At 39.7% G+C, this 20,219-nt stretch overlaps 1 protein-coding gene across 2 annotated transcripts in view; it reads left to right on the forward strand.

The window, feature by feature from the left end:
- DAPP1 (dual adaptor of phosphotyrosine and 3-phosphoinositides 1) overlaps nucleotides 1-20,219 on the forward strand; it is a 59,150-nt gene that overhangs the window by 38,122 nt on the left and 809 nt on the right. Inside the window, exons 5-8 of one of the 2 annotated variants that reach the window (XM_036852966.1) lie at nucleotides 13,404-13,451; nucleotides 14,830-14,892; nucleotides 16,336-16,421; nucleotides 19,008-19,095. In XM_036852966.1, coding sequence (XP_036708861.1) covers nucleotides 13,404-13,451; nucleotides 14,830-14,892; nucleotides 16,336-16,421; nucleotides 19,008-19,095 — 285 coding nt within the window. Of the gene's footprint in view, nucleotides 1-13,403; nucleotides 13,452-14,829; nucleotides 14,893-16,335; nucleotides 16,422-19,007; nucleotides 19,847-20,219 lie in introns of those variants that run through there. The other variant, XM_036852965.1, reaches the window with a different exon arrangement.

Here is a 20,219-nt window from a genome sequence, read left to right on the forward strand (position 1 = left end):
TGATTCCTGCAGCTCCGTTTTTCTTTCTCAGGGTTGCTTTGGCTATTCAGGGTTTTTTGTGTTTCCATACAAATTATGAAATTTTTTGTTCTACTTCTGTGAAAAATGCCATTTGTAGTTTGACAGGGATTGCATTGAATCTGCAGATTGCTTTGGGGAGTATAGTCATTTTCACAATGTTGATTCTTCCAATCCAAGAACATGGTATATCTCTCCATGTGTTTGTATCATCTTTAATTTCTTTCAACAGCATCATAGTTTTCTGCATACATGTCTTTTGTCTCCTTAGGTAGGTTTATTCCTAGATATTTTATTCTTTTTGTTGCAATGGTAAATGGGACCATTTCCTTAATTTCTCTTTCAGATTTTTCATCATTAGTGTATAGGAATGCAAGAGATTTCTGTGCATTAATTTTGTATCCTGCTACTTTACCGAATTCATTGATTAGCTCTAGTAGTCTTCTGGTGGTGTCTTTAGGATTCTTTATATATAGTATCATGTCATCTGAAAACAGTGACAGCTTTATTTCTTTTCCAATTTGGATTCCTTTTATTTCTTTTTCTTCTCTGATTGCTGTGGCTAAAACTTCCAAAACTATGTTGAATAATAGTGGTGAGAGTGGGCAACCTTGTCTTGTTCCTGATCTTAGTGGAAATGGTTTCAATTTTTCACCATTGAGGACGATGTTGGCTGTAGGTTTGTCATATATGGCCTTTATTATGTTGAGGTAAGTGCCCTCTGTGCCTACTTTCTGGAGGGTTTTTATCATAAATGGGTGTTGAATTTTGTCGAAAGCTTTTTCTGCATCTATTGAGATGATCATATGGTTTTTATCCTTCTATTTGTTAATATGGTGTATCACATTGATTGACTTGTGTATATTGACGAATCCTTGCATTCCTGGGATAAACCCCACTTGATCATGGTGTATGATCCTTTTAATGTGCTGTTGGATTCTGTTTGCTAGTATTTTGTTGAGGATTTTTGCATCTATGTTCATCAGTGATATTGGCGTGTAGTTTTCTTTCTTTGTGGCATCTTTGTTTGGTTTTGGTATCAGGGTGATGGTGGTCTCATAGAATGAGTTTGGGAGTGTTCCTCCCTCTGCAATATTTTGGAAGAGTTTGAGAAGGATAGGTGCTAGCTCTTTTCTAAATGTTTGATAGAATTCGCCTGTGAAGCCATCTGGTTGTGGGCTTTTGTTTGTTGGAAGATTTTTAATCACAGTCTCAATTTCAGTGCTTGTGATTGGTTTGTTCATATTTGCTATTTCTTCCTGGTTCAGGCTTGGAAGGTTGTGCTTTTCTAAGAATTTGTCCATTTCTTCCAGGTTGTCCATTTTATTGGCATATAGTTGCTTGCAGTAATCTCTCATGATCCTTTGTATTTCTGCAGTGTCAGTTGTTACTTCTCCTTTTTCATTTCTAATTCTGTTTATTTGACTCTTCTCCCTTTTTTTCTTGATGAGTCTGGCTAGTGGTTTATCAATTTTGTTTATCTTCTCAAAGAACCAGCTTTTAGTTTTATTGATCTTTGCTGTTGTTTCCTTCATTTCTTTTTCATTTATTTCTGATCTGATCTTTATGATTTCTTTCCTTCTGCTAACTTTGGTTTTTTTTTTGTTCTTCTTTCTCTAATTGCTTTAGGTGTAAGGTTAGGTTATTTATTTGAGATGTTTCTTGTTTCTTGAGGTAGGATTGTATTGCTATAAACTTCCCTCTTAGAACTGCTTTTGCTGCATCCCATAGGTTTTGGGTCGTCGTGTTTTCATTGTCATTTGTTTCTAGGTATTTTTTGATTTCCTCTTTGATTTCTTCAGTGATCTCTTGGTTATTAAGTAGTGCACTGTTTAGCCTCCATGTGTTTGTATTTTTTTACAGATTTTTTTCCTGTAATTGATATCTAGTCTCATAGCATTGTGGTTGGCAAAGATACTTGATATGATTTCAATTTTCTTAAATTTACCAAGGCTTGATTTGTGACCCAATATATGATGTATCCGGGAGAATGTTCCATGAGCACTTGAGAAGAAAGTGTATTCTGTTGTTTTTGGATGGAATGTCCTATAAATATCAATTAAGTCCATCTTGTCTAATGTATCATTTAAAGCTTTTGTTTCCTTATTTATTTTCATTTTGGATGATCTGTCCATTGGCGAAAGTGTGGTGTTAAAGTCCCTACTATGATTGTGTTACTGTCGATATCCCCTCTTATGGCTCTTAACATTTGCCTTAAGTACTGACGTGCTCCTATGTTGGGTGCATAAATATTTACAATTGCTGTATCTTCTTCTTGGATTGATCCCTTGATCATTATGTAGTGTCTTTCTTTGTCTCTTGTAATAGTCTTTATTTTAAAGTCTATTTTGTGGGATATGAGAATTGCTACTCCAGCTTTCTTTTGATTTCCATTTGCATGGAATATCTTTTCCATGCCCTCACTTTCAGTCTGTATGTGTCCCTTGGTCTGAAGTGGGTCTCTTGTAGACAGCATATATACGAGTCTTGTTTTTGTATCCATTCAGCCAGTCTATGTCTTTTGGTTGGAGCATTTAATCCATTTACATTTAAGGTAATTATCAATATGTATGTCTCTATTACCATTTTCTTAATTGTTTTGGGTTTGTTATTGTAGGTCCTTTCCTTCTCTTGTGTTTCCTGCCTGGAGAAGTTCCTTTAGCATTTGTTGTAAAGCTGGTTTGGTGGTGCTGAATTCTCTTAGCTTTTGCTTGTCTGTAAAGGTCTTAATTTCTCTGTCAAATCTGAAAGAGATCCTCGCTGGGTAGAGTAATCTTGGTTGTAGGTTTTTCTCCTTCATCACTTTAAGTATATCCTGCCACTCCCTTCTGGCTTGCAGAGTTTCTGCTGAAAGATCAGCTGTTAACTTTATGGGGATCCCCTTGTACGTTATTTGTTGTTTTTCCTTTGCTGCTTTTAATATTTTTTCTTTGTATTTAATTTTTGATAGTTTGACTAATATGTATGTTGGCATATTTCTCCTTGGATTTATCCTGTATGGGACTCTGCACTTTCTAGCCTTGACTGACGATTTCCTTCCTCATATTAGGGAAGTTTTCAACTATAATCTCTTCAAATATTTTCTTATTCCCTTTATTTTTCTCTTCTTCTTCTGGGACCCCTATAATTCGAATGTTGGTGCATTTAATGTTGTCCCAGAGGTCTCTGAGACTGTCCTCAATTCTTTTCATTCTCTTTTCTTTATTCTTCTCTGCAGTAGTTATTTCCACTATTTTATCTTCCAGGTCACTTATCCGTTCTTCTGCCTCAGTTATTCTGCTATTGAGTCCTTCCTGAGAATTTTTAATCTCACTTATTGTGTTGTTCATCATTGTTTATTTGCTCTTTAGTTCTTCTAGGTCCTTGTTAAACGTTTCTCGTATTTTCTCCATTCTATTTCCATGATTTTGTATCATCTTTACTATCATTACTCTGAATTCTTTTTTCAGGTAGACTGCCTATTTCCTCTTCATTTGTTTGGTTTGGTGGGTTTTTATCTTGCTTCTTCATCTGCTGTGTGTTTCTCTGTCTTCTCATTTTGCTTAAGTTACTGTGTTTGGCATGTCCTTTTTGCAGCCTGCAGGTTCGTAGTTCCTGTTGTTTTTGGTGTCTGCCCCCAGTGGCTAATGTTGGTTCAGTGGGTTGTGTAGGCTTCCTGGTGGAGGGGACTGGTGTCTGTGTTCTGGTGGATGAGGCTGGATCTTGTCTTTCTGGTTGGCAGGTCCGTGTCCGGTGGTGTGTTTTGGGGTGTCTGTGACGTTTTTATGATTTTAGCCAGCCTCTCTGCTAATGGGTGGGGTTGTGATCCTGTCTTGCTAGTTGTTTGGCATCGGGTGTCCAGCACTGTAGCTTGCTGGTTGTTGAGTGAAGCTGGGTCTTAGCATTGAGATGGAGGTCTCTGGGAGAGCTTTTGCCATTTGATATTACATGGAGCTAGGAGTTCTATGGTGGACCAATGTCCTGAACTCTGCTCTCCCACCTCAGAGGCACAGGCCTGACACCTGGCCAGAGCCCCAAGACCCTGTCAGTCACACAGCTCAGAAGAAAAGGGGGAGGGGGGGAAAGAGAGAAAGAAAGAAAAAAATAAAATAAAATACAGTTATTAAAATAAAAAATAATTATTAAAGTAAAAAAGAAAAAAAGAGAAAGAAAGAGAGAAGAGAGCAACCAAACAAGAAAACAAATTCACCAATGATAACAAGTGCTAAGAACTATACTAAAAACAAAAAAAAAGAACAAAAAAACCAGACAGACAGAACTCTAGAACAAATGGTAAAAGCAAAGCTATACAGACAAAATCACACACAGGAGCATACACATACACACTCACAAAAAGAGAAAAAAGGAAAAAATACATATATATCCTTGCTCCCAAAGTCCCCCGCCTCAATTTGGGATGATTCGTTGTCTATTCAGGTATTCCACAGATGCAGGCACATCAAGTTGATTGTGGAGATTTAAGCCGCTGCTTCTGAGGCTGCTGGAAGAAATTTCCCTTTCTCTTCTTTGTTCGCACAGTTCCCGGGTTTCAGCTTTGGATCTGGACCCGCCTCTGCGTGTAGGTCGCCTGAGGGCGTCTGTTCCCGCTCAGACAGGATGGGGTTAAAGGAGCAGCTGCTTCGGGGGCTCTGGCTCACTCAGGCCGGGGGGAGGGAGCATTACGGAGGAGGCGGGGCGAGCCTGCGGCGTCAGAGGCGTCGTGACGTTGCAGCAGCCCGAGGCGCGCCGTGCGTTCTCCCGGGGAAGTTGTCCCTGGATCACGGGAGCCTGGCAGTGGCGGGCTGCACAGGCTCCCGGGAGGGGTGGTGTGGAGAGTGACCTGTGCTCGCACACAGGCTTCTTGGTGGCGGCAGCAGCAGCCTTAGCGTCTCATGCCCGTCTCTGGGGTCCGTGCTGACAGCCGCGGCTCGCGCCCATCTCTGGGGCTCCTTTAAGCGGCGCTCTTAATCCCCTCTCCTCGTGCACCATGAAACAAAGAGGTAAGAAAAAGTCTCTTGCCTCTTCGGCAGCTGCAGACCTTTTCCCGGACTCCCTCCCAGCTAGCTGTGGTGCACTAACCCCTTCAGGCTGTGTTCACGCCGCCAGCCCCAGTCCTCTCCCTGCGATCCGACCTCCGAAGCCCGAGCCTCAGCTCCCAGCCCCGCCCGCCCCGGCGGGTGAGCAGACAAGCCTCTCGGGCTGGTGAGTGCTGCTCGGCGCCGCTCCTCCGTGCGGGAGTCTCTCCGCTTTGCCCTCCGCACCCCTGTGGCTGCGCTCTCCTCCGCAGCTCCGAAGCTTCCCCCCTCTGCCACCTGCAGTCTCTGCCCGCGAAGGGGCTCCTAGTGTGTGGACACCTTTCCTCCTTCACGGCTCCCTCGCTGAGGTGCAGGGCCCGTCCCTATTCTTTTGTCTCTGTTATTTCTTTTTTCTTTTGCCCTACCCGGGTACGTGGGGAGTTTCTTGCCTTGTGGGAGGTCTGAGGTCTTCTGCCAGCGTTCAGTAGGTGTTCTGTAGGAGTTGTTCCACATGTAGATGTATTTCTGATGTATCTGTGGGAAGGAAGGTGATCTCCGCGTCTTAACTTTCCGCTGTCTTGAAGGTCTCCCTTCAGTGATAGGATTTTAAAGACTTCAGAAATGGCACTTAAATCCCGGCCTTACTTCACCAAAGAAGTTCGTGGTAGAATGGGCGAGAGGTTTATGGTCACACAGTTGGCTAAACTGTTATTCTACAAATTTCTTAAATTAAGAATAGAAAAATCTTCTTTTACATTTCAACTTTCTATGGAAGAAAAAGATTCTCCACCTTGGCCATAATCTCTCAGGATGTTATTTTTTCCTGGCCTTTTTTTCCTTCACTGAATGAAGGGTACGGACAGAAGACACTTGCATTTCTTTGCAGCGTGTGAGCCACTGTTCAGTTTCAGTGTAACTGGGGCTTTCATTGTTCTCTTCAGTCTGTTTACGTTTGTTCTGGGAGCTGGGACCCTGCAAAGATTCTTCTCCAGCACCTTTCCCTTCATCATGCGCAGCGCTCCCCTATTCTTTCCCTCTTCCTCGTTGGCTACATGCTCTGGTATAAGACATCTGGATGTGTGCCGATGATAAAGAGGACAACACCCAAATGAAATTTCAAAAATTAGTTCTAGACAGCAACCATTATGCTTGAAGATGTTCAGTTACACATTATGTTAAAACATGCTTGACTTTTTTGTCTTTGTGGTACTTTCTCTACCCCGCCACCAGAGACATCTCTCCTAAGAAGTAGATTTACCACGTGACCTCCCTACTTAACATCCTTCGGTGGTGCCCACTGTCTTCATCTGCCTGGAACCTACTCACCTCTCTGGCCTGACCTCGTGCTCCTCCTACACTCACGCTATGGACCCCCACCTCTCTCCACAACTGTGCTCCTCCTCCCCTCCCTGCATCAGAAATGCTGCCAACACCGCTACTGTCCCCTCATCCTTAGAGACTTGCATCCAGGATCAGCCTCTTCCAGGAAGCCTTCTTGGACTCCTCTTAGCTTCCTCTAAAATGCCCCTCCTCTGTGCACCCTCGGCTCACCTTTATCCTGGAATCATCATACTGGGGGCTGACTACCCGCACGGTGTCTGCCCTCTCCAGGAGCCTGACACTTCCCACGACAGGAATCATAGCCTGTCTTCATAGCTTTATAGCCTAGCCAGGTTCACGACATATTACATTGTTACTACACTACATCTACTCAAAAATAAAAATTCTGGAATTTGGTTGAGAAAGATGTTTTAGCTTTGTTAAGAGTAAGAAGGGCAAGTATAAGACCTCAGAACTAGAGAAATTTAGGAAAGCAAGACAATAACTAGTCCCAAGTGAAAACAGACCAAAGAACACATTAAGGTCTACCCTCTAACCAATCCTTTGTTTTCCAGTCGACGGGACTCTTCCTAACCTTCCTCTTTACGATCCTTACCCCACCACCGATCACTTTAACAGCGTTTTCATTTGTACTCTCAGTTAAACTTACATTCTCATCTGTTACCTTCCCCTAAAGATCTCCACTCAGGGTCAATCGAACCATACCTTACTACGTGCAACATTTTTCAACAGTAAAATGCAGATAAGACCTAATTTGTGGAGTTGGTGTAAGCATGAGACACAGCATACTTAGGTAGATACAGCCCTCTTGAGATCAAATTCTGCAAGCCTTATTGCTTACCTTTTTGCTCGCTCCAGGTATCAGATCGATTCACCTGCCCAAGTATTCAAATATGAATATACACAAAAGGTTCTGTATAATGGAGTTTTTAAAACAGTGATGAGTGGATAGTTGAAAATGTCTGCACTCACACTGTATAATGAGAGGTCCATGACATTTATTGTGTATTGATATAGACAGAAAACTATAAAGGTTTTCTAGTGGATTCTGCAGTGTCACACTATTCCTCACTAAGAAATGATTGATAACTGAACCAGCCCGCTGGGGAACCAGTTCTGCTCTGATTAGAAGCTCTTGTCCCTTGCTGAGCACAAGAGTTCACAGCCTTGATTGATTACTCCCATGCACATATGATACTGCACCTCCACCCCAACCTGAGAGCTCTGAGGGCTTCTAGACATCTGCCTTCTCCTTTGGGGATGGGGTTCTTGCACAAGCTCTGGCAGTGGAGGAAGAGGACTAAGTGCTATTTACAGGAAAAAGAACTTGCTTGAAGTGAAAATGAAAATAGGTGTCTTATTGCCCAGAAATGTAGATGTTTCTGCAAAACTGTTTACCATCCTTTGGCAACTGCATTTGGGGAAATTACAATTTATATATTTTATACACAACATAGGATCGGGCTTCTGAGATAGGGTGAAATTTAACTGATTCATTTATTTAACAAACTTTTTTAAAAGTGCCTACAATGCACCCAGGACTGTTTTAAGCACTGGAGAGTTGGGAATAAATTAGGCAAAGGTTCTGCCCTCACTGAGCTCACACTGTAGTAGGGGGGACCATAGACAATCACCAATGGAATATTATAAACCCAGATACTAATAGGTCATAAAAAGAAAAAGTCGGATAAGTGGATGAGAGGGAAGCAAGGGAGGCCTCTAGGAGGAGGTGACATTAGAGAAGAGGCTTCACAGAAGGGAAGGAATGACTCAGGTCAGGATGTAGAAGAGCATTGCAGGCAGAGATCAGGACAAAAGCCTCGAGGTGGGAACTAAATTGAGGCGGTTTAAAGACTAGTAAGAAGATCTAGCAACTGGCATGGAGTGAGCTAGAGGGAAAGTGGTAGGAGATGAGATTATTGGGGTGATGAGGGGTCAGATCATGTAGCCAATGGGGTTCTCAAAGCGCAGTGCCACCCAGCTGAGTGTTTGGAAATTTATGAGCATTTCAGTTGTCACAATGCTCTGGAGCATTGCCAGCATTAGTGGGTGTCTGGAGCTGTGAAGGGTCTGGGACTCTACCCTTCTTGCCAGTTAACAAGTTCGCCTGCCACAGTTTCACAGGCGTTGAAAGACTCAAAAGGCTTCTGCTTGTCTGCCTTTTCCTCTGAAGCGAGCACTATTTCTATCTTTTCAGGCTGTCTGCTATATAAATATGCTTTAAAAATTGGTGTGGGACAAAGGGCTGTTGGTGCCTTGCTCGTAAGACATGGAGAAACACAAGAGACCCCTGGAGAATTGTCCAACAATGGGCAGGGGTCATGGGGGCTAAATATCCCACAACACATGATGAAGAATTACCCAAAATGCTAATTGTCCTTTCCTTACACAACACGAAAGGCCTTGTAGGAGAAGGTAGAGAATTAATTTTTTTTCTAAGCGTTGATAAAAAAAAATCATGGGAGTTTGAGTAACACAATTTGTTTAAGTTTTAAAATTTTTAAAAAGATAATTTTCACCACTAAGTTGAAAATGGAGTCAGGGCAAAGTTGGAGGCAAGGAGACCAGTTAGGAGGCTGTGACAACCGTCCAGGTGAGAGACCATGGTAGTTGAAACCAGAGAGGGGAATAAGAATAGTAGTTAGAACAGGAGGAAGGCATAAGAACTGGTCAACTTCACGATGTGTTTCAAAGGTAGAAGAAGCAAGACTTACTGATGGATTGAATGTAGTGTGTGAAGGAAAGAGCAACGGAGTAAATACTCCTGCTGTTTACTGAGATGGCTGAGATTGCAGGAGGAGTGGGAGATGGGAAAGAGATGTAGTTTTGGACCTGGGGACTGCAAACCACCAGTTAGTTATGTTAGTAGAGTTTACGGGAGATAATATATGTCGAGTGGTTGACATAGACCAGAGCCTATGTCAAACGTTGGCTCATTAGCTTCCTTTGCTTCCCTTTTGTGGTATTTGACATTTTTCAGAACTCTCTTCCTCTAAAAATTCTGTTTCCTTTGCTTCTGCAACCTTTCTGTCTTTATTATGTTATCTTTTCAGCACATTTTACAGTTCCTCTTCTTAGACACCTCCCTTGCATGCTGGCCTTTCCAATATTCTGTCTTTGAAGCTCTTCTCACAGTTTTGGTGTCTATCCTTCTAGTCTTTTTCTTGAATCAATATATATATTTTGTTAACTGCACAAAGTCACGTTTGGTTTTGTCCATTTAAACATTATCACACAATCCTATTCTAAAAGACAAATGCTCATTAAAAACAAACAAAAATAAAAACTCACAACCTTAATAACCTAGAAGATTTGTCATTTAAAGAAGGTTTAAAAGGGAAAAAAAGGGGGGTGGCACAAGAGGGGTTTTCTTACAAGCTTTTCAGCAAGTGTCACATTTTCTCCTTAAATGGGAAGGATTTCAAAACAAAGGTGAAATGGCTTAAATAGAAGTATTCATAAAAAGGAACTTGACAGAATTGTCAACAATATTAAGACAACATTGACTAACCAGTTTCATTATGGCATCTTCCCCCACTCTTCACTGTAGAGTTATAATATGCTTGTTTAATTAATTATATATTGTGAACATCTTCCACATCATTACATAGTCTTCTAAAACATCATTAAAACAAATTCCTTAACATTTCATTATTTGGATATATCATAATTTATTTTGTTAATTCTCTATTATATTTTTACATGCTATTTTTCAATTTTCAATAATTGCAAAGTTATAGAAAAATTGAAAGGACAATACAAAGAAAGTAAATTGCCTGCATGATGCCATCACCCCAGTACTTCAGTGTGTATTCCCTACACACAAGGACATTTGCCTCATGACCACATGGAGCCATTCAAATGAGGAAATTAACATTGATACAGCACCATAGTCCCATCCACAGATCTCATTTAGGCGTCACCAGTTTTCCCAGTAAGGCCCTTTAGAGCAAAAGGATCCAATCCAAGATCACAAGTTGCTTTTATTTGTCCCGCCTCTTGAGTATTCTTCACTCTGGAACACTTCCTCAGTTTTTCCTTGATATTGTGACTTTGACACTTCTGAATATTAAAGGCTAATTATTTTGTGAACTGTTCCCCAACTTTAACTTATCAGCTGTAGCCTTGTGATTAGATTTGGGTTTTGCATTTTTTTGGTAGAAATACCACAAAAGTGATGCTCTGCACGTCTCACTGCATCCTGTCAAGTGGAACACGATTTCAATTTGTCTTATTCCAGTGTGTTTGATGACTTGATTAATTGGTGTCTGCCAGGTTTCTTCACTCTGAAGTCACCTTATTCCCTTTGTCATTAATAAATATTTTGGGGGGAGATTATTTGAGACTAAGTAGGTATCCTGTTCCTCATTAAACTTTCATCCACCAATTTTATCATCCATTGATGTTTCTTGGTTGCTTTAATTATTACTGTGATTGTTGCCAAGTGGTGATTCTGTGGTTGTCTTATTCCTTTTACATTTATTGGTTGTCATTTTACTGAAAAGAAAAGCTTTTTATTCTTTGAATTTATCCAATTATTTTTATATCATGGGTTCTAATCATGACTGTTATTAATTTTGATCCCTCAAATTTCCCCAGTTTTGGCCAGTAAGAGCTATTTCCACATGACTTTTGTATCCATACCTCATATTTCTTTGAGAATTTTCTTAATTTCTGGTACAGCAAATTGTTCCAGGCTTATCTTGTACTTTTCTTGTATCCACCTCTACAATCAGCTATTTCTGGAGAGTAGTACTTTAGAAATCCAGATCGGGGTGCTACAGTTGCATTATTAGCAGAATGTCACTCTCCCAGCCCACTCTGAGAACAGAGCTAGGGAAAATATGTATGTCTATACATATGTACACTTACCTATATTGCTGTCTGTATTTCTTTCTAATTCTATCTAAATTTCTCTCTCTCTCTATCTACCTATCTATCTATCTATCATCTATCATCTATCCATGGGTTTGCACCCATACCTCCAATCCTACTCCAGTTCCACAAGGCTTATTTTAATTTCTTCACTTTTCATAGTTGTAACTCTCTTTCCCCACAGTGAGGAACATGGATTCCATTATCTTCAATACATTCACTTATTTGTAGATCAGTCAAATGTAATCAATCTCCAATTGCAGCTGGGCAGGAACCCCACTGCCTGTCTACTTTCACTCCCTCCCCTACCGCAGATGCCCACGTAGCCCGACTTGGCTCTGAAACTGTGCCCTGGCCGGCACCTCCACGCCTCTGGGGCAGAAGCCCTCCTCGCCCTGCCAGGCTTCAACGCCTGGCACCGAGCTGCCACCCCCGCCATTGTCCCCACAGATGCCCTCTGTTCCCTGATTTGACTCCACCCTTTGCTGAGGTGCACCAGTGCCCTGCACACACTCACACTGATGCCTGCCTTGCTTCATCCCACCGGATGGTTTTGGACTAAATTTAAGGCAGGTAGGGAGGCAGGTAGAAAGGAGGGTAGGCAGGTTAATGCTTTATTTTTAAAATATTTAGGTTGTTTCCAATTTGGGGCTATTATAAACATCTTTCTTATTACAGATCATGTATTTTTAAAAACATAAATCTGTTGTATAGTTGTTTCCTTTCTTACCTCCTGAGGCCATGAATAAAATTGGTATTCTCAGCTTTTTTCTCTGCAAACTTCTATTTATCTATCAAAACCTTAGAAAGATACTAGACTTATAATATATTGTTTGGATGGAGGTAAGACAGAGTGAATAGCATATCCCTTAGTAAGATTTTAGTAAATAATTCTATCAGAGTCTTCTATGAAACAATTTACCCTTAATTATTTTGCCTCTGCAGACTCAACAATCCAAAATGTTCATTTTTTTCTATTTCCATAATATAATACCCAAACTCAATTCAGTCAGTTCAATTTTTTTTAGTGTCAAAATAAATCAAGCTGATTATTTCATATCAAATTCACCAATATTATTTAGCATTATTTAAATGAACGCCTGGGAAGTTCATCCTTACCTAAATGCCATAAAACTGTAGAGGAAGTGGTCATATATTATCTCTAGTTTTCACTCTCTTTATTGTTCCTCTTTTTATTTGGTAGGGAGAATCCACCTCAGGGAAACATACTCTAGAAACTCACAGGAAAAAAACATTGACATCAACAAGTCATTTCCCAGTTTTTATTCATTTTTTTCTTACTAATATAAGATATATTATGACATTATATTAGAACGTAACATCTTACCAGGAATTTAATTTCTTTGAAATTTATGAACTTAGAATTTTTTCCATCTGAGGGTCCTGGTTTTATGCAAATTTCTATTCACACAGTTCCCCACCATTCCTTACATTTTGCAGGTGCCAGCTAAGTGTGTAATGTTGTTGTTACTCTGGAATTAATGATGAGTGAGTTAAAAGGAATGACTCATTCTCACTTCAAATCCCTTTTGGATGAATCCAGTGTAAATAAATCTGCACTCATGAAAATCTGTTCCATGGACTATAGGTCTGAAGGGGCGGTCTGCAAAAATTAAAAGGGGGTTTCAAGGAGAATTACATGATAAAATAAATGTTGAAAATGCTATTCCTAATGTTCCTTCTTTACAATTCATGAAGCATATTAGCATAAAACAGACTCCGGGAAGTACAGAAATCCTTCTTTGCTTAATCCAGAGTTTCCCAGGTACTGACCCCATGTCAGTGTGTGTGGACATATTTATGTGCATAACACCCCACCAACAATGCAAGCAGCTGGGACGCACACACACACTTCGCCCAATGCCGACTTTTATAAGTGGTATGATGTGGCTGATTGTTTGCAAACTGCGAACTCGTGTTAGAGGAGAATCTGTCCATTGTTGCCTGTTGCTACAGAATCACGCCAGATGATCTGGTCTGAAAACAGTCTCTCACAACACACGGAGGGTTTTCAAGTGCCTAGATGAGAACTGAAAGGCAATTACTTAAAGATCAAAGGCAAACTTGTGTTTCATTTTAAAATAGGACAGAAATAGAAAGACAAAAATAAAGTTGTGATAGTTCTGGGCTTCACTTGTTTCTTTCTTTTTTCAGCTGGGCACCAAAGAAGGTTACCTCACCAAACAGGGGGGGCTCGTCAAGGTAAGGAAGCACGTTGCTGCCAGCCACAAAGAAAGAGAGCACGTCATGGGGTCTCAACCCTAATTTTGACTTTTTAAAAAGCAGAACCTACTTATTTTGACCCAGTTATAATATTTACCTGTTTCCAGAGTTCATCTTTATGGCCAATATTAGTCAAAATTCTAGAAAATGACTTGACTATTCTTTGGCAAAGCCAAATGTATGAGAATAGCCTACATTTAATACCCAAGAAAACATGTAATCCTTTTGATGCAATGATTGAGGATGAACGTAGCAAGTTAACTCTAGCACATATCTTGGCTTTTTAAGATTTTTTAACAAAAAAGAAGTGAAAATTGGATGAAATGTTTACCTAACAGTAGGCCCCAAAAAACCCGTCACTGGCATGAATGTAAGTGTATTATAAAATCCCACAGAAAACAAAATTTAGGACTTTACTAGTTGGGGGGGGTATCCTCTATTTATGTGATTGTACCTTTAAAGTTACTCTATTTCATTTTCATGTGCCAAGAAGACCTTCATGGAATGTGTGTTCTTTCCCATTTTAAGAGTCAGGACACTTAACCTCTCGAGGATACTGGCCTGCTTGAATTTAACTTAAGTACTTAGTTATTTGTGTCCCTACTGGACTGGATGCTCCCTAAGGAGAGCAAGTATTCATGTTCACAGCATTATTTTTAAATCCAGTTACTTCTTTTAACTGGGAACATTGCCACCCAACATCATTAGTGTTCTGTTAGTACATAAGAAAGAGGCAGTGGGTAACAACTGTTTTTCCACCAATGCCATGGAATTCTTAGGCAAGGTTTAGAATAGCATGCATTTCAGCTTCCTAAACCTCAATCTGTTTATCTGTAAAACAAGAATAATAATATTGGGTTGGCCAAAAAGTTCGTTCGGGTTTTTCCGGCTAGTAGAAAACCCCGAACGAACTTTTTGGCCAACCCAATATTTGGCAATGTATGGGGATTGGCTATAATGTATATAAACCTCCAAGGATAGTATGTAGCCCTCAGTAGGTGCTGAAAAATGATATCTATTCTTATTATGGAGTTTTATTAAGATTATTAAGTCTTATTAAGATGGACATTTCAGCGGTTTGTTATAAATCACCTTGAATGTTTATGATAGGTTATTTCTTTTGTTTAAAAATGTTGAATCTTTGCCTCCGTTGTGAGCTTAATGCATGGAATCATTTTAATTTTTGAAACTTTAAAATTTTATTTTATTTTGAAAGTTTTTTCCTCAGAAACAACACTGCAAGAATATTTTATTGTATCTAACCTTTTACGTACTTTTACAACAAAAGGAAATTAACTAGTTCAAATATTATGGTCCTGTATTCAAAACCTACATGTTTTAATTTTTTTTTTCTCAGACCTGGAAAATGAGGTGGTTCACTTTGCACAGGAATGAACTGAAATACTTCAAAGACCAGATGGTGAGAAACATGATAATATATTTTCCCTTTAAAAATGAGCCCTGTACCACTATGGAGGACAGTATGGAGGTTCCTTAAAAAACTAAAAATAGAACTACCATACGACCCAGCAATCCCACTACTGGGCATATACCCTGAGAGAAAACCATAATTCAAAAAGAGTCATGTACCACAATGTTCACTGCAGCTCTATTTACAATAGCCAGGACATGGAAGCAATCTAAGTGTCCATCGACAGATGAATGGATGAAGATGTGGCATATATATACAATAGAATATTACTCAGTCATAAAAAGAAATGAAATTGAGTTATTCGTAGTGAGGTGGATGGACCTAGAGTCTGTTATACAGAGTGAAGTAAGTCAGAAAGAGAAAAACAAATACTGTATGCTAACACATATATATGGAATCTAAAAAAAAAAAGTGGTTCTGATGAACCTAGGGGCAGGACAGGAATAAAGACGCAGATGTAGAGAATGGACTTGAGGGCATGGGGAGGGGGAAGGGTAAGCTGGGATGAAGTGAGAGAGTGGCATGGACATATATACACTACCAAATGTAAAATAGCTAGCTAGTGGGAAGCAGCCGCATAGCACAGGGAGATCAGCTCGGTGCTTTGTGTCTACCTAGAGGGGTGGGATAGGGACGGTGAGAGGGAGACGCAAGAGGGAGGAGAAATGGGGATAAATGTATATGTATAGATGATTCACTTTGTTATACAGCAGAAAATAACACAACACTGTAAAGCAGTTATACTCCAATAAAGATGTTTTAAAAAAAAAAGAGCCCTGTAGATGAAATGTCTGCCTTCAAGATCCCTGAAATTTTCCTATGAGCAGCTGAAACATCCTATAAATGATTGGAGATGTGAATTCTTGATTCCTGATATGAGCAGTGTTCTTTTGCAAAGATGAGATGTGTATCCCAGACACGGCTCTCTCGGGCTGGCTAACCTCTAGCTCCCTGGGGACATCATTCCCTCCGTCTAAGGCAATGGAATTGTTCTCTTGCCACAGTGTATTAACTGTCTCTTGCAGCAGTGTCCCCCTTTATTAAAAATATGTCCATTTCTCATGCCGATTTCATTAAACAAATTTAAAATTATTTCATCTCTTCTCATCTTTCCTACACAAAATTTCTGAGTAAGTGGATGTTTAAAAACATGGGAGACAAATATGACTCCCTTCCACGTGTTAAAAATCCATCTCCACCAAATTTAAATTGACAAAGAAAATCTCTTCCTAATGTCCAGTTTCATGAAAAGCCAATCCCCAGATGAGCATGTGACTTCCCTTAGGAAGGTTTTCTATAATCAGTCCCTGTAGTAGAAGGAAAGTTGACAGTCGCTCATAGTGGAGACTTGTTAGGGGAACAAGTGATGTACAGATTTGTATGTGTGTTCTTATGATGACACAGTTTGCCCTTTTATTTTATTTTTTTAAGTCACCAGAACCAATTCGGAGCCTAGATTTAACAGAATGTTCGGCTGTACAATTTGATTATTCACAGGAAAGGGTGAACTGTTTTTGGTAAGTTGTTTTATAAAGTAAATGTTTTTAAAAGTCTTCTTGCCAGACACTTAGTTTAGCAGAAGAATAAAAAATTGTATGTCTTAATGTGTACAAATGTTCTGATCTGAGGCAGGTGGGTTTAACCATCACACAGGGCATGTATGTCAGAAGTGCTTTCAGCCGAGTGTGACATAATACCTCATTTAAAGTGACTTAAACAAGTAGGAAAATCTCCTGGGTATAATTGTTTAGGTTGTGCACTGCACAAGTATGATGCACTGCACAAGTAGGATGCCATTCACATGTTAGACAGCTTTTATTCCTTTGAGGTGTTTTATTCAATTTCAATTACAACTTTGTTGACTCCAACAATGAGTGATTTGTATAATGATGACAATTCTGGCAGATGGCACAAAAGTGTTTTGTTCTGTCACAATCAGTATATCATGACAATTTTCTAACTGGGAAAAGTAAAGTATCTTGAGAAAAGAGTGTCTTATTTCTCACCAACTTTTATTTTAAAGTTTTCAAACATACAAAAATTGAAAGACTTATATACCCATAGACCCTTCACCTAGATGCATCAATCATTAATATTTTGCCATATTTGCTTTATCTCTAACTATTCACTTTTTTTTCCCTGAATTAGTTGAAAGTAAGTTGCAGACATCATGGCACTTTTTACCCCTGAATACTTAAATTTGCATCTCTTAAGAAAAAAAAATCACCTATAGAACTACAATACCATTGTCCCACCTAAGAAAATTAACATTAACTATTATTAATTAATGATTGTATAGTACAACCAATAATGGAAATCTTTTCAAAATTCACATAAAGGTACCATATGAATTAACAGGGGTTTATATTTCTCATATAACAAGCAATTGGGAGATAGGCAGCTACTCTGACAACGTCAGGTCCAACGTCTCTACAATTCTCTTGGTCTTTTCCTCATGCTTACTACTTCAGGGTCCAAGAGAGCTACTCTAACTGTAGGCCTCACATTTTCATGTAAGCCATAAAGAAAGATGCTGGGATGGTATTAGCCAGGTCTGCCCTTTGTATCAGGAAAGCAGACATTTTCCCAGAAACTCTTCTATCAGATTGTTCCTCATCTCATTGGCCAAGACTGAGTCCCATGGCCATCACCAGCAGCAGGGGAAGCTAGAAAACAGTATAGTACGATCATAATTGGCTCTGACTAATTATAATTTATCACCTGGGGTTCTGTTAGCAAGAAGAAACGAAAAATTATCTGTATTAACAGGCAATTAATGATGTCTCTCCCAGGGAGGACCAAACAATGACAATTCCAGCAGTTGGTTCTGTACACAATATCACACCTCCCCCAGCTTCCCCTCTCTCTACTCACTGCCCAACCAGACCTCACGTCAGTGTTTACCTTTTATACACAGGGACTTACCTCTTGTCTATTCAACATTAATTACTGGTATAACCAGATATGCTGCTTTGGTTTTAGGATATAGAAACCCTTCTGATTTCACTTTAAGGCTTTTTTCTTTTTTTTTAATTAATTTTTTATTTTTGGTTGCATTGGGTCTTTGTGGCTGTGCGCGGGCTTTTCTCTAGTTGCGTCGAGCGGGGGCTGCTCTTCGATACTGAGCATTTGCTTCTCACTGCAGTGGCTTCTCTTGCAGAGCACGGGCTCTAGGCACTTGGGCTTCAGTAGCTGTGGCATGCGGGCTCCGTAGTTGTGGCTCGCGGGCTCTAGAGTGCAGGCTCAGTAGTTGTGGCGCACAGGCTTAGTTGCTCCGTGGCATGTGGGATCTTCCCGGACCAAGGATCGAACCAGTGTCCCCTGCATTGGCAGGCGGATTCTTAACCACTGTGCCACCAGGGAAGTCCAAGGCTTTCTTTTTTTCTTTTTTCACAAAAAGGACAAAAAGATTTTTAGTGTTTGCCATCTCAACTGTAAGGACAGGAGGTATGGGCGAGATGTAAGTCAGACGATTTTGACTCTATAGCAAAAGAGACAGTCAAAGGAGGAGTTAACTCTATTCCTAGTACAATCTTTCATGCCAGTAGGCAAGTTTGTCTTCCCTTCAGCAAAGATTAACTCATGGCCAGAAGTGGGCAAAATAAATAGTTGAAGATATTTATTGTCTCTTTTTCCTGCCCTGAAAAGTTAAAACTGCCTTCATCCACAGAGGGCAGTGTCATCCTCGCTGAAGCCAGCTAACACAGATGAGCTCCTTCAACAAACTCTCTTATCTGTCTTGCTTGTTCTTTGAATCGTAGCCCAAGTTCTGAGTCATTTAACAGATCAGCTGAATAAACACGTATGTGTATTCAGTCTAAGACATGAACAATAAAGTGATCTGGGGGTGACCTGGACCTGGTTTTTTTCTTTGGACTCTCACTAGAAAATACAAATCTGGCCTGTAATAATAATATGAATCTACAGCCTCAACATTTCTGCGTTTGCTGGCAGGACTAGCTCCACATATACCAACTCCTCAAGTTCTCACCCAGGTTCTTCGTCAATTCTTTTTCCCCTTGGAATACTCTAATTAGTGCTCAACTAATAGATGTTCAACCAACTATCTGGAGTGTCTTACATTCTTTCTTTTGTCTTATCAGCTTAGTATTTCCATTCAGGACATTTTATCTCTGTGCAAAGACAGGAGTAGAAGCTGATGAGTGGATCAAGATATTACGCTGGAAATTGGTGAGTTATTTGTGTCTCTGGATGCCTAGTACTCAGAAATCACATGTTGATGATTTCAAACATATTTCTATTGAAAGAGTCAGACAACCCCCGAGAATGGACAGGAGGTCTACTTGCAGGCTTGTGGAAGAATCTGTTCATTCTTCTGGGATGTGGAAGGGATGGAGAAAGGAATAAAAGAAAAAGAACGAAGATGCACTGGGGTCTCAGCCCCCGAGCCTAGCCTGGCACCCTGGTGTCTATCAGGCTTCCTACAAGTGTGTGGGCTGGTCCAAGTTTGCCTGGAGGAGGACATGTGGAACCAGAGGTCAGACAGAGGAAAGCTGACATATTTCTATAGTAGAAAATCCTTTTATTTTGTCAGAGAAGGAGGCTTGCCAGAGAGACTTAGCTTAATGTCCAGTTACTTTGTGCCAGTCAAGAACAAAAGGTGTGTTAATTTATCTGCTTTCTATGTACCTCCCAGGAGGAAGACAAAGGGCTTATAAGAATTTACTAGTCTCATGCATTTTTTGTGTGTTTGCAAGTTAGTGAGTTGTTAGCCGAGAACTTGTCCTTAAAGCTTTCTTAAATTTCCTATAAATACCATCTTGAAACCCTTCATGTTTTCAACTATAGACAATTATTCCTAATTTTTTAAATGAAATTAGCTGATATATACAATCTTATTGAATATTCCTTTCTAAATACTGGGATTTTTGCTTTTGGTTATCTATTCAGTTTGAGATCCAAAGCAATATACCACTCATTCTGAGATAGTTCCAATGTATTTGATATTCAATGGGGAAATACTCTGCCATATGAAGCTTTTGCTCAAATATGAATCATTTTTTATTTCTTCTATTTTGTAACTATGCAAGTGACACAATCATTATAGAAAATTTAAAGTAAAAATATATCAATTGCACATCCTTTCAGACTTCTCTCTCTGCAAATAAGTATTAAAAACAAAATTTAATCATTCTGTAGTGTTCTTTACTTGCTCATTCCACTTAGCAATATATCATGAACATCTTTCCATATCAATAAATTTAGATCTATATCTTCATTTTGATTCGTTGAATAGTATTGAATTTTATGGATTACTACAAGTATTAGGCCAGTTCCCAATCTGTGCGTGTTTT

Source organism: Balaenoptera musculus, chromosome 5 (assembly GCF_009873245.2).
Source record: "Balaenoptera musculus isolate JJ_BM4_2016_0621 chromosome 5, mBalMus1.pri.v3, whole genome shotgun sequence".
Classification (NCBI taxonomy): domain Eukaryota; kingdom Metazoa; phylum Chordata; class Mammalia; order Artiodactyla; family Balaenopteridae; genus Balaenoptera; species Balaenoptera musculus.